Raw genomic sequence first — 15,242 nt, 5'->3', positions numbered from 1 at the left:
AAAGGATTTTAACTTCTTATTATAATATACAAACAACCTTCAATTTATTGATTTCTTTCGTTTTACAATGAATAATATATTCTTAATGCAGTCGGAGTATGTGTGGTTAACGATATAAGGTAAGCAATGACAGGGAGGTGTGATTAGCTTTATATTCTGGCTTATGTAGATAATGTATCCGAGAAAGGCATGAATGTCGCAAAATCCCATTTAAATAAGCAAATTAAATTAGCTAAATTTTTTATTGTATTAAATTTCAATATTTTATCCCTTTTTCAGATATGGTCAACGTAACATTTATTTGTTTACGGCGCTGTAAACAAACCAACGCTGGTTGATACTCGATGGTGAGGCATAAGCATAAACACATACACAGAAACACACACGCACACACACAGACACAGACACACTCTCTATCTCTCACACACACATACTCTCTCTCTCTCTCACACACAAATACTCACATATACGACGGGCTTCAAAACAGTTTCTGTCGACTAAATTAACTCACAATGCTTTGGTCGACCCCAGTTCTGCAGTAGAATACGCTTACTCAAGGTACAGTGTAATAGGATTGAACTCCAAACCACGCGCTTAACCTCACACATAAGAAGGAAAACATCGCAGGATGAAGATTTGGCTAAGTTTCTTTTAATTGTCTTTTCAATGTTTTCCTTAACGCTGAATTTATGCCAGACCCACAGAGATAACCGCCATCACCACTCATTCTTTTCTTGGCAATGGATTGTATAAGCCTACATTATATAAATGCGTTTAAGATGACGATAAACCGAGAGAGCTTTGGTTGCTATTTCTACGAGTGATTACGTAATGCTTCCTTGTAGGATCGTAATTATGTTGTTTAGTTCCAGATCAGCCCTCAATGATCTGATCCATGAATACTATCCAGCCTTTTTGTCTACCTAAGATTATATTATGAGAAGTGTCCTTGTCTACATTTAAGATAAGTGTGTGGCAGCTATTTCTGGTAGACTGAGTGACTGCTTAGAGGATCCATCATTAGCTCATAATATAGTAATATTTGGAGAATGAGGGCTTCCAAAGGAACCTGACGGCTATTTTTGTCAATTGGCCTAAAAAATGAAATATCCACGAATTACTTCTATTTAATTGAAATTATACCTCTCATTAGAAAAAAAAAAATTTTTTTTCTTCTGATTACGGGTGTAATAGCATTACAGCGGTAACGAAAATCAAAAAAGGTAAGGGAGAAAACTCAGAAATGCTACTGTTTATAGCTCGCTCAGAGATTTGATATAAGGCTAGAGATGAGAGCGATGATCTTCCTCGCAAATACTAATAGGACACAGACTGTGTGTCGTTAGCCAGCGGGAGGAGATGTCTTCCTGGGGCTAAAAACAACATTAGCACTGTCTTGTATAGGACGCCACATTTAGTTGGCAAATATATTTTACGATTCCGTACTGTTACTGTTTATATCTCGCTCAGAGATTTAATATGACATATCTCTTTCTTTTACGAGATCAGCGACAAAGACCCGCTTGAAAAGAATGAGTTTTCATCACTAGCCAATGATTAATACACGCTGAGGAGGGGTAACCAGCCAGAAACTTGTGTCCGTATGTATCATGAAAGGCTAGAGACGGGAGCGATGACCTTCCTCGAAAATACTAATCGGACGCAGAATGTGTGTCGTTAGCCAGTTGGAAGAGATGTCTTCCTGGGGCTAAAAACAACAGTAGCACTATCCTGTATAGGACGCCACATTTAGTTGGCAAATATATTTCAGAAATGTTAAATCTATTAAAAATTAAGCGGCAACATTTAGTAAAACATGAGTGTGATTAATGTCAGGCATGGTGATAATTCCAGGGCGAGTTCCAGTATTATTCGTCCTCTTCAATATTTCAGTCTATTATATCCCTTTTAGCTCACTGCATTATGTTAGTCTGCACTTGAGCATACGAATTTAATATACAAGTGGTGTCCCAGGGAAAATTTTGCAGTAAGATCAATTTGTTTTTAATTCTGTGAATTTGTAGGAGATGTATAATCTGAAATGTAATGGTCAGTACGTTAATGTATAACGCCCTTGTATTGAATCTCACTAATAACACTGGTCAGCGCAAAGAAAATGCTGTGGACAAAATGATATCCGAATATTTTCATGACTAACATTAAAAGTGGTCGTTGATAGAAGGAACCAGTAATTTCATCGTGACCATCCTTCTTATTTGGCTTCATGTCCATCGTTTTGCAAGGTTGTATGGCGTAATTAGAGGGATATCGATCTCGTAGTGGCTTACCTCAACTTGTTATTAACAGTGAGGAATTAAAATTGCTGGATGGATTTCATTTTTAAACTGTAATTTCTGTGAGCGACAGAAACAGTATTAGTTCAAAATATCAATCACGTAAAGCAGTGCGTCGTTGGAAGCCTACCAGACTCCAGTATTAATATCAGGATAGCATCTCTTATAGATGTATAGTGTTAAAAACACAAATTATTTAAAAATACTTAGTCTACTTCTGATATACATGTGTGTTGTTTTAACACTGTACGTCTATAAGAGATGGGTTCTCGAGGCGAATACCTCAGTTTATGGGCTTTCAATAAAATGTATCTGCTTTAAGCATGATACACAAATTGCTTATTTATACGTATATTTGCATAAGGTTATGATGTGTCATAATTTTATATATTTGGGGTGGGGGTGGGGAGGCGGTGAGCTGGCAGAAACGTTAGCACGCCGGGCGAAATGCTTAGCGGTATTTCGTCTGTCTTTAAGTCCTGAGTTCAAATTCCGCCGAGGTCGACTTTGCCTTTCATCCTTTCGGGGTCGATTAAATAAGTACCAGTTACGCACTGGGATCGATGTGATTGACTTAATCTGTTTGTCTGTCCTGTGTTTAGCCCCTTGTGGGTAGTAAAGAAGTAGGTATTTCGTCTGCCGCTACGTTCTGAGTTCAAATTCTGCAGAGGTCGACTTTGCCTTTCATCCTTTCGAGGTCGATAAGCTAAGTACCAGTTGCGCACTGGAGTCGATGTAATCTGCTGCCCGCCCCTAAGTTTTCAGGCCTTATACCTAGAGTAGAAAAGAATATATTTGGTGGGAGGCTATTGAAAGATCAATGTTAAAGGAACGCCTTGTCTAGCAATGCACTCGTATTGAGAGATGCATTATGAGTTATATGAATAAAATCTTAAGAAAGTAAGCAAAATAATTATTGGAAATAACGTAAAAATGTAGTAAAAAATCGCTGAATGAAACGGCCAAAAATCCTGACAAAGAATAAACCGCAAAAAAGTTATTGAAAACTCAGGAGAGAAATTACAGGGAGGGTGTGAATTAGGTGATTATAGAATCATTATGAAGTTAAAATTTTAGAATAATCAGTAAAAAAGTATTTTACGAGTAATAAATACCAGATCAACTCTTCTTAACCACTTCAAAGATTTGATTACGTAGAGTGAGCTTGCCGATTCTATTTACTTATGCTAAAACTACCTCAGGCTATTACCAATCTATGGTATTTTATTTAACACGAAATTAATTCTCATTGTTGTGTTTTTCGGGGTTTTGTGGCTTCATTTTGAAATATGAATATTTAGGAATATGACGATGAAGCGCCAAATTGCGAGGACACGAATATTTTCAACATATGCAGCTCTTTGCTTTCCAACAGGGTTATAAAAGTGCAAAATACGTTCGGGATATTTTGTACCGTGTACGGAGAAGGTGGTATTACTGAAAGAACGGCACAGAAATGGTTTTCACGCTTCAGTGAGGTGGGAAATTTCCTGTTTAGTTCCATGGGGATCAGTTAAACAAGTTCATTCCCGAGAATCTGTCCCAATCTACTAGGGAATTGACCAAACATATAGAATACTCTCAAAATACGGTCGCCCGATGACCTTCACTGGATGGGAAACTCAGATGAAACGACCTGATCGGCGACAAGGCGTGCTACTTCAACACAGCAACGCACGTCCTCGCATTCTTTAATTTCACCCAAAATGCTATTCTACAGCTTATCTAGGAAGGTCTACGGCCCGATGGCAGACCTTAAAAGTTAAAAAAGACAAAAACAAAAACAAAAACAAAGAAACAAAACAAAAGAACGAAGTTACCCGACAACTCAGCACATGTAATCAATCAATTAGCAATGATTATCTATTAACCAGGCGTTAGTTAGCTGTTTTGCATTCAGCAACCGGAAGTTATAAGTAAATGTTACTCTTTTATTTCCTCGAGATTAATTGAAAAGTTTGTGTATACTTGGACATTTCTTGTTCGAACTTGTTATTTCACTTAAGTTTCAGTGCGTTTTCCTTTCTTAGTTTCTTCAAGAAGAAGATTTATGTCAATCCTTATACTTCATTAAGCAGTCTTTAATTTGTTTGTCCTTTACATGTTTCACTCTTTGGACAGTGGTCATGCTGGAGCACTGCTTTCAAGTGTTTAATCGAACAAATCGACTCTAGTATATATTAACTCTGCTACCTATTCTCTCGTCTCTTTTATCGAACTGGTATGTGACTCTGTGAAAATTTCCTAGGCAACAAGAGATCTCTAGAGTTTAGATATGGCGTGAAATGTCGTCTAGACTCCTACGCTGCAACGGGTTGCCGGATGTCACTAAAAGTCCACTTCCTCGATTCAGATCTGAACGTTTTTGCAGAGAACCTTGAATCAGTGTTTGATGAGCAAGGGGAACGCTTTCATCTAGATATTGAATCGATGGATATCAAGGATTTTGGAATGCAGGAATGCTATCTGACTACTGTTGGATGTTGTACAGGGATGAACCTGAGACAAAACACAATAGAAAGTCCAAATCCCAAAGATTTTAAGTTGTTATGCATTTGAGTGTATCCTAACTTATTTGTACACAATAAATTTAATTTTGTACAATAAAAAGCCATGAAACTATCGTATCTTGTATCCAATATACTTTATATAGACATGCTTTACGTATCCTATAAGTTAAAACAGCAGGTATCATTAACATGAAAATGTGACCTGATAGAGGAAATCAGACTTCAGATTCGTAATCAGAATCAAAAATTAACTAAGAAAAGTCAGTCAGCAACTCTGATGATTAAGAAAGGTTTCATTTTGTTGACCAGTGTAATTCCTGTTCCTTTATTCATTCACATCTCAATTTCGAATGATTCTATTGCTATTATCCCTAAACTTTGGCCCCTAAAAACAAATATCACATAACTTACTACAATTCAAATGCAATATTTTCTACTTCTCCTCTTCATCTCCCTAATCTCCACCTCTACTATCACCTCCATTAGTACCCTCATTATTAACCCCTCACTCTTCCTGAACTATCTTTTCTCCTCTCACCATTCCCTGTCTTCATACCCACATAACCCACCGACATTCCCATTCCACCATCTAATACAACTATCTCTTCACATTTAATCATTCCATCTTTGAACTTCTCTTCATTAAGATCTGAAATGTAGATCTTTTCCACCATGATGACGGAGGTTCGTCTCATCCTATGTTGATTGTATCGATTATGGTCACATATTGAAATGAATCACATCGACCAACATTATGATGGATCTCCGAGCCTCCTGAAACACCTGTTGAATTTATAACGCCTTTCTTCAAGCCCTTAATTTTCTCTGTTGTTCGTACTCTCTCTGTATGTAGGATCTATTAATATAAATATCTGTATTTTTATACTTAAAAATTCATCATCTGAAAGTCTCCACCATTTCCTTTCTCTCGTCTTGCGTGTGTCCATAAATAAATATTTTGTATTTGATACCCAAAGCATTATATTTAATATGTTCAATATAATTAATGTAGTTAAATTGTTTATCTGCATACCTGCCTGTCTGTCCGTCTGTCTCGCTCTCTATCATAAATACTCTCTCTCTGACGAGCCACTCCACTTAAGGCCTCACCGGCTTCGGCATTGCCCTACCATCTAGACTCCGTCTGGAACAGCGCAACATTTTCGCTCTACGTACTCGAAGACCTTTCGGATTCAACACAACTCCCCACACAACGTTTAAAAAATATTCTATATTATTTTTTAATTACTTATTTGTTTTATTTATTTTCTGTTACTGATTTATTTATATAATCTTTTTCATTTATATTTTATATTATTTTCAATTTTTATTTTTATTTCTATATTCCTTTGTTTTCTCATGTTTTTATTTTTTAACTTGTATTTTTAACTTAATTTCTTTCACATACACTCACCTTCATACACTCACACTCATACACATTATTTACACATATTTACACACGCCTCCATACACACTCATATAAATACACTCGCACAACAACACACCCACCCAAATAGTTGCCTCCACACTCTAATACACACACATACTTACATACCCACATTGAGGCCTCCCCACACTCAAAGGCACGTCGTCGTGGAACTCCGTCGGTTAGGACGACGAGGGTCCCAGTTGATCCGATCAACGGAACAGCCCGCTCGTGAAATTAACGTGCAAATAGCTGTCCACTCCACGGACACATATACCCTTAACGTAGTTCTCGGGGAGATTCAGCGTGACACAAGGTGTAACAAGGCTGGCTCTTTGAAATATAGGTACAGTAGAAACAGGAAGAAAGAGTGAGAGAAAATTGTGTGAAAGAGTACAGCAGGGTTCACCCCCCACTGCCGGAACCTTGTGGAACTTTAAGTGTTTCCGCTCAATAAACACTCACAACGTCCGGTCTGGGAATCGAAACCGCGATCCTACGACCGTGAGTCCACTGCCCTAACTACTGAGCCATTTCACCTCCACCATAAGCACATATACATATACACACGCTCACACATACACACATATCCATATGAACACCCACAAACTCATACACACTAATAACAACACTAATGTACACACATCCTTGTTATCCCGCCCCTTATGAACTATAACGATAGATATACCACGGAGTGTAATTGATAAATTTACCGGTGAATATGAATAAAATGGTGGGAATGAAAGAAACTCTTCAACTGAAGACACGAGACAGGTTCGAACAAGAAACTGGAGACTATTCTTTCAGCAGTAAGAGAAATAAGCTGATCGATGGATCTTGTAAAAATAAACGGAGACTTGTGCAACTGTAACATCCGGTTGGTGAATGTGAGACATAAATTAACGCTTGGATAATTGAGAATCGTTGATCATTGACTCGTATATTCGTATGTTTACTTTCTCCTAAGAAGCTGTTGTATGAAAAGCATTTTACACGCTCAAGCGATGTTTTATCGTGTAAATCCCGTTGTAATTGAGTTATTAAATAAAGCCAAACAAAAGAACAAAACAAAAAAACGAAAACGGAGAGAAAATATACGCACGCGCACACAAACACATACACACTCAAACACTCACACACACACACGCATGCACTTGCACAGACATATACGCCGAAGGACATACGCCCCCGTGCTGATGAGTGGGCCATCATTTAACTACGTACATTAAAGCGAATTCAATCGAAAGTAATTAATCGAAGGTCTTTCTTCTCCATATCAATAAACAAGTAGCATTGTGGAAACAGTACGGCGTTCGTTCATTTGGACAGAAATCATAATCGATATTTTTGGTCCCCAGTTTTTTCTTACCTTGCAATTATATGTATGCTTATGTAAATCCCACCCCCACAAACACACACACAGACGCGCATATATATATATATATATATATATATATATATATGTATGTATATATATAGATACGTATGTATATATATATATATATATATATATATATATATATATATATATATACATATATATAATATACATATAATATATATATACATACATATATATATAACCAAGAAAAAAAGCAACAAGAATGGATTAGTAGTTTAGTAGTTTAGAGTTTTCCCCTAAAGACATCCCTTGTACTAAACTACTAATCCATTCTTGTTGCTTTTATTCTTGGTTATAATCACCCCACATTATTTTATGGTTAATACCATAAATGAATTCTGGTGCATCTAAGTTAAGTACCATATTCATTTGAATTCATTGGAATTCACTTGGATCTTAATTGTTTTTACATATATATATATAGATATGTATTTATATATATACTAGCAGTATCGCCCAGCGTTGCTCGGGTTTGTAAGGGAAATAACTATATAAGCATTTTTAGAGAGTTATAGCAAAAAAATAGCAAAAAAAATGCTTTAAAAATGGAATAAAAAATGACGGTAATTTTTTTTTAAATCGTTGACTCATCGTAGACTTTTTAGAGAGTTACTTCCCTTATATAATAGCGAAAAAATGCATTAAAATGGAAAAAATGATGGTAAATATTTTTTTAAATCGTAGACTCATCGTAGACGCGCGCTAATACCCAGAAGGGCTCGATATGAATCACGACTATAAGATACCCGGTTTTGGTTAAACTGCACCGCAAAATGTGGGAGTAGCTAGGAATCTAAATCGTAGGAGACAGACACTCACACAACTTCACTTTTATATATATACTAGCAGTATCGCCCGGCGTTGCTCGGATTTGTAAGGGAAATAACTATATAAGCATTTTAGAGAGTTATAGCAAAAAAATAGCAAAAAAATGCATTAAAAATGGAATAAAAAATGATGGTAATTTTTTTTTAAATCGTTGACTCATCGTAGACATTTTTAGAGAGTTACTTCCCTTATATAATAGCGAAAAAATGCATTAAAATGGAAAAAATGATGGTAAATTTTTTTTTAAATCGTAGACTCATCATAGACGCGCGCTCATACCAGAAGGGCTCGATATGAATCACGACTATAAGATACCGGTTTTGGTTAAACTGCACCGCAAAATGTGGGAGTAGTTAGGAATCTAAATCGTAGGAGACAGACACTCACACAACTTCACTTATATATATATATATATATATATTATATATATATATATATAATATATATATATATGTATGTATATACATGCATATATTTCTACTATAGGCCTTGTGTCTATAGTAGAAAATAATATATTCTCTTATTCTTTTCTTTCATTCTTTTATTTATTTCAGTCATTTGACATTTGACAGCGGCCATGCTGGAGCAGCGCCTCTAACCTAGTAAATAGATCCCTGTACTTATTCTTTGTAAGCCTAGTACTTATTCTATCGGTGTCTTTTGCTGAACCACTAAGTTACGGGGACGTAAACACACCAGCATCGGTTGTCAACTGATGTGGTTGGTATATATATATATATATATATATACATACACACACACATATATATATACACAACATATAAATAAATAAATATATAAATATATATATACATAAATCTTATTCATTAAAGTAATTACCATTATAATCAACACATTTTTGCCAACCAGTTACAAGCTGGTTTATGAAATTCTGGAGTTCTGGAGCTGATGAACTCTTTGAACGCACTTTTAGGTTTGATATTTTGAACTCCTTCTCTCGCAGGAAACCGTCAAGGTGCTTGAAAAAGTGATAGTCGGTACGAGAAATGTGTGGGGAAGAACTTCGTAGCCATGTTCCCTAAACTTCTGGACCATCATTAGTGAAACGTGTGGTCGAGCATTGTCATGAAGAATGATTGGTCCTCTTCTGTTGACCAGTCTGTGACGGAGGAGTACCAGTTTTTCGTTCATTTTGACAATTTCATGGCACTATGTCTCTGCAGTAATAGTTTTTCCAGGTTTTAAGAAGTGTTAGTGGATGAGTCTAGCAGAACACCACCAAACAATCACCTTGACCTTCTTTTTGAATAGTTCAGGTTTAGGGAAGATTATCTGTGCTGTAGTTTGGCTTAATCACTGCGAAGAACGTTTTTTATTATTGTACAGACTCCGCTTTTCATCGCAAGATACAATCGGTCCGGTTACGGAGAGGAAGCGACGAGCAAATTTCATACCTGCGCATTTTCTGATTTTCATTCAAATTGTGTGGTACCCATTTGTCGAGCATTTTTGATTTTCCAATCGTATGCAAATAGCTGGAGACAGCTTTCTGGCTAATCTGAAATTCTTTTGCCAGTTCTCGAGTGGTTTTACTTCAATCTTTCTCAATGACAGTCTTTAATTGACCATAATCAATAACAGACGGGCTTCCACTACGCTCACGATCTTGAAGGTTCAGATCTCTACTGTGAAATTGTTTAAACCATTTTCGAGCTGACCATCCACTGGTCATTTCATTATCAAACGTTTCGTTGGCATCACGAGCAATTTCAGCTACTTTACGTCCTGTTTTGAAGTTGAATAGCAAAATTACTTGAATATCGCATTTTGAGAGTTCCATTTCAGATGATTGTAACAACGATGAAAAAATATCAATTTTAATTCAGTGATGCATTTGGACAAGTCTATGTCTGTATTATCAAACTATTGAAAAAAATGTTCTAAAGAAATTCAAAACTCTGCAAAAATCCGGTACAAATTCTTCATGCTTCAAAACGTTGCTTACTTTTTACTCAACCTGATATAATCCCCATGGATAAATCTCTCTGGGGTAGCTCGATATGCTGGAAAGAGTTCGCATGTTTTCCTCAAATTTCAACAGTGAATGCACCGTTGGATAATGTTGCATTACCGATACGGCATGTGACAAAAACAAAAAAATATTTGCGTCTCGAAGGCCTTTGGTCATATTGACGGCTTAATCGGTGATGGTCAGTAACTAAAGATTAATAACAACTTCCTGGACACCGATAACAAAACTTAAACTTATTTGATTCCTCAGCTTCTCAATTCAAACTTATTGATTTAATAGATATAGGTCTGTCATAAATTGTAAACAACAAATAAGATACATTTGTAGCATCAGCCAATTTGTGCAATCATTGGATATCGTAGATTTCTGTTGTCTCTTCTAACTTCATCTGTCTTTTGACTGGCTTCGCTTTTCATCTTACAGTGTGTCCAAAACCCATTTTATTCATCATTTGGTGTAAGGTGGGTTTTGATGGTGTTGCTAGATTAGTCCTTGACGTTTCGATCATGAAACAAGTTGTACTGGGTTACAGCTTTTCTCTATTCTTGTGATTTACAAAGCCATAAGTGAATATGAACAAGTTGCTGAGTAAGTGAAGAAACTATAAACAAAAAATGCTGATTCAGTCACTACTCAGGTGAGCAGTTGTGTATGTGTGTGTGTGTGTGTATCTGTGTGTTTGTGCTTGTATCATTTAAAATATCCATGCGGGCGTGTGCAGAAAGCTATACGCAAACTGGCTACAAGCATAGATAGCACCATCCTACCTGAAACTAAAAGAATAGAAATTACAAAATGAATAACTAAAGGAAAATGACCTACATACTCAAAACTGCGATGAATTACTGTACAGAAAGTAATTCAAAGAAGGGATAATTTGTCCGATCACTGAGAAGAAGAGGAATGAAAAGTTCAAGATGGAATGTCGTAGACACTTCTTTAGTCTAATATAGAATGTAAAAGGAAAAAAAACTTAAATACTCTCGAAAGTGATAAGCCAGGATCCACTGCAATCAGCGTAACTAATATTTATTCTTTAGTTATGAAAGAATCTGGTTCCTTCATTTCATCAATGCTTTGTTCTGCTTTTCGTAGGCGAAGACAATACGATGATTCAACGAGTGTTTTCTATCGATGACGAAGTTTGAGATTTAGGGCAATATTTGAATGGCAAAGAATGACTTCAGACCGGTTACGGTTGCAAGTCACTGTTTACTGCAAAACTACTCTCTGTAGAAAGTACTGAGGTGGAACTGAGCAGAGTATTTTCCCTAGTCGTAATCGGAGACGCCGTAAAGTTGGAAAACTCTTATTTTAAAGTTCACCGAACTTAAAACTTAGTATAAAAGTTTTAAAAAATTCTTTCAATCGTTGCTTGGGTTGGTCGCCAGATGATATTTCTCACGTCAGGGTCAACTGTTTAGCATTAATTTTAAACATCAAAGTTGATATAGAGTAGAGGAAAGTGTTTTAAAAATATGAAAGACAAGTCTATTTTGTTTGGATTAAGATGTTTTATTTAACAACGATATAACTGGATCTCAACGGATCGTGGGAAAAAGTGCAGAAAGATAAAAATTACAACGAATATTACATTCGGAAACTAAATCCGTGAACTTGTCTTTGTGTGTAACAGAATGTTCCAGAAAGTTTACTCAGCATATGGCCAGAAAATATGTAAAGATGTGTGTTTGAGTAATATCGTCCAGTGTCTTACAGGATGAGGAAATATAAACTCTGAAATAAGGAACCGAACAAAACATTTGCACGTATATTGTAAAACCGACTCAGGTGTTTTCTTAAAGAATTTGCTGAACATGCCATAGAAGTAGCAGTGTGGTCGATTAAAAATACTACATCTACACCCGGCAGATGTCTTTCTGTTCCATCCTTAAAAAACTGAAAAGGATATTTTTGGAGTATAAAAATATACAGAGTGCAATGTGTGAAATTACCGTAAGCCTGTGTGAGTGTGGGAATATAGTAAAAGAGTGGGTAGTTTAAATAAGTTACGATAACGGATATTTTTGTTTGAGTGAATTCGTCAAAGAGAAGTTAAAATTGAAGACAATCTTAAGTCTCATAGCAGTTTAGTCTCTCTCTCCCACTATCGCTCTCTTTCTCTCCCTCTTACAAACTCACAAACACTCGTACACGCTTATAATAATTATATCATGGTAGAGTCATTAAAATATCAGATACATTCCTTCAAATTATCTCCTATCACCTTGAAATTACCAGCTCACCTTAGATGTCTTTCTTGGTATACACGAAAAAGTGAGGAACACAATCCGAGTGCCTTTCAACATAAATCTTTCGATCCGAGTTCACCTGGAGATAAACAACACATGCACACTGGTGTATTTTAATTTCACTTTTTAATGTGCTAAGTCCGGATGATTCTGTAGATTTGATACTTAGTTAAATCTTAAAAAGACTATATGGTTAAACATTGCAATTCATCATAGGGTGCGGCATAGAAGATAAATACCAGTAACATATTGTAAATTTAAATGACACGCATATGTTGTTTATCTCTAGGTGAGATCAGATCGAAAGACTTACGTTGAAAGGTACCCGGATTGTGTTCCTCACCTTTACATGTATACTCCATCTCTGCAAATTATTAATTTAATATACACGTACACACACACACACACACACACACACACACACACACACACACACACATACACACACACACACACACACACACACACATACACTGGCACACGCACGCACAGATACACACATGTGTATTACATCAAAATATTTCATCTCAGATCCAGTGAAGTAGTGCTAAAATCATGGAGGATATGGGCAACGAAAGCTTCTGATACCTAATAATGTATGTTTATTACAATTTCGTAATAAAATAGAGTCAAACAGTGGCATTTTTAATGGCTGATAAACCTGTGAAACGATGAGATGTTTTTAGCCTCAACCAAAAATGTGAGATTAAATCAATTGATAATAAGTGCAGTTTGTTACTGATTTTATCATTCGTTGATCGTGGAGTTAGTACGTTACCTAGCTTCATGGTTACAAGGATCAGCGTTCTTAGACGTGTGCAAATGCACATAGGATTTACACACACACACACACACACATACATTTGTTGTCAATATGACGAAGGCGAGCAGGTAGAACCTTCGAAGTCACTGTTTCGCTTCTCTTTGCAAAAGATTTAAGATTAATAAATACGTTCAATACTAAATGATATAGTGTACTCCTTCAGTTTAACGTTAAATAGTTTTCATAACTTGACAGTAATACAAACATTAATATATATATACAGTAATCCCTCAACTATCGCGGATGTTGCGTTTCAAAACCTCCCGCGATACGTGAAAATCCGCGAAGTAGAAAAAGTACTGTACAGTATATTAAAAAAAATTATAATTTGTTTACATCTTTTTAATCATAAATGTAAAATAACACCACGGACGAATCGATGTAAGCTTAAATAATAAACCGCGATAGGTGAGCTGCGATATTGCGAGGGATTACTCCGTGTGTGTGTGTGTGTGTGTGTGGTGTGTGTGTGTGTGTGTGGTGTGTGTGTGTGTCTGTCTGTCTGTCTGTCTGTCAGTATGTATGTATGTATGTATGTATGTATGTATGTATCTATCTATCTATCTATCTATCTATATACACATATACATGTATGTGTATTTTCCTCTTATTTGCTTTTGATTTAGATTTTACCAATGTCTTGTAGTTTTTAGATATTTTTCCCTCCATTTTTCTCTCACAGGACTCGTGTCTTTTCACTCTCGTTTGCTTCTTTTAGCTCAAGCATTCCTTCTATGTAAGAAAAAACTCACACTCATACATTTACACACACACACATCGATCACACCTTCCACATTTCTCTTGCCTAATTCTCGTTCGTCCCTATATCTTCACACATCCGCGCTTTCATCATGCATGCCAAACAACCACTCACATACCAGTTCCTTATGTGCCATTTACCACACATTAATACTCGTCTATACTTGCACATCAACATTCACCTCTCCTTCTTAACTTCCTTTCATAGAACCGCATTTCCTAACACTTCGTCTGCTTCTTTCTCTCTCACACTGAATACTCGGTTTACGCAGTCCCACATGCTTTTGTCTTTCTTCCAGTAAAGGTCTCACGTCCGTAATGTTAAAACTATTTCTATTCCCATTAAAGCGTTATGTTAATAATATTTACATTGAACCTTGTTCTTCCTATAATAATTTTATTCATCACTTCATTTCCACTATCTCTGTGTCTGTCTGTCTATCCATTTATCTGTGTATATGTGCTATACGTACGTATGTACGTTCATGAATAAGTATGTTTGTAGGTATGTATGTATACAATTATAACGTAATGATACACAACTTCCGGAATAAAGCGTATTCTACTTGAAAAGGACTGAGATGATCAAATCATCTCTAGTATATTCCTGACCTGGAAAAAAAAAGATAAAATTTGTTAAAGACTTATGAAGTTAACTGTATTTCTCAATGATCATGATTAGAGTAACCGTCTGGAAAAGAAAAGAAGGAAAAAATTGTTAAAAATTATATACATGCATTCATAGATAGATAGATAGATAGATAGATAGATAGATAGATAGATAGATATATACATATATATATTAATACATACATACACACATACATATATACATACACACATGCATATGTGTGTATGTATGTTCACACACAAAAAAATATACACGTCTTGCATACACACCAGGGCATACCCATCCATCCATCCTTCCGTCCATCCGTCCGTCCGTCCGTCCGTC

At 36.0% G+C, this 15,242-nt stretch overlaps 1 protein-coding gene and 1 long non-coding RNA gene across 2 annotated transcripts in view; both read right to left on the bottom strand.

Annotated features, from left to right (window-relative positions):
* Positions 1 to 1,271: 1,271 nt before the first annotated feature.
* Positions 1,272 to 6,538, bottom strand: LOC118764581. Its single transcript, XR_005000399.1, has 3 exons — positions 6,392 to 6,538; positions 4,950 to 4,952; positions 1,272 to 1,283 (listed from the first exon to the last, which is right to left on the bottom strand). It is a non-coding gene; the product is annotated as an uncharacterized LOC118764581 (long non-coding RNA).
* An 8,414-nt stretch (positions 6,539 to 14,952) lies between these two features.
* The window catches only part of LOC118764388, a 19,717-nt gene continuing 19,427 nt past the window's right edge, over positions 14,953 to 15,242 (bottom strand). Inside the window, exon 5 of the mRNA XM_036505157.1 lies at positions 14,953 to 14,978. Within this exon, the coding sequence (XP_036361050.1) occupies positions 14,953 to 14,978 (26 nt within the window). The remainder of the gene's footprint in view (positions 14,979 to 15,242) is intronic.

Source organism: Octopus sinensis, linkage group LG8 (genome assembly GCF_006345805.1).
Source record: "Octopus sinensis linkage group LG8, ASM634580v1, whole genome shotgun sequence".
NCBI lineage: Eukaryota > Metazoa > Mollusca > Cephalopoda > Octopoda > Octopodidae > Octopus > Octopus sinensis.
Note: the sequence above shows the minus strand (reverse complement) of the source record. Positions and strands in the feature narration are given on the sequence as shown.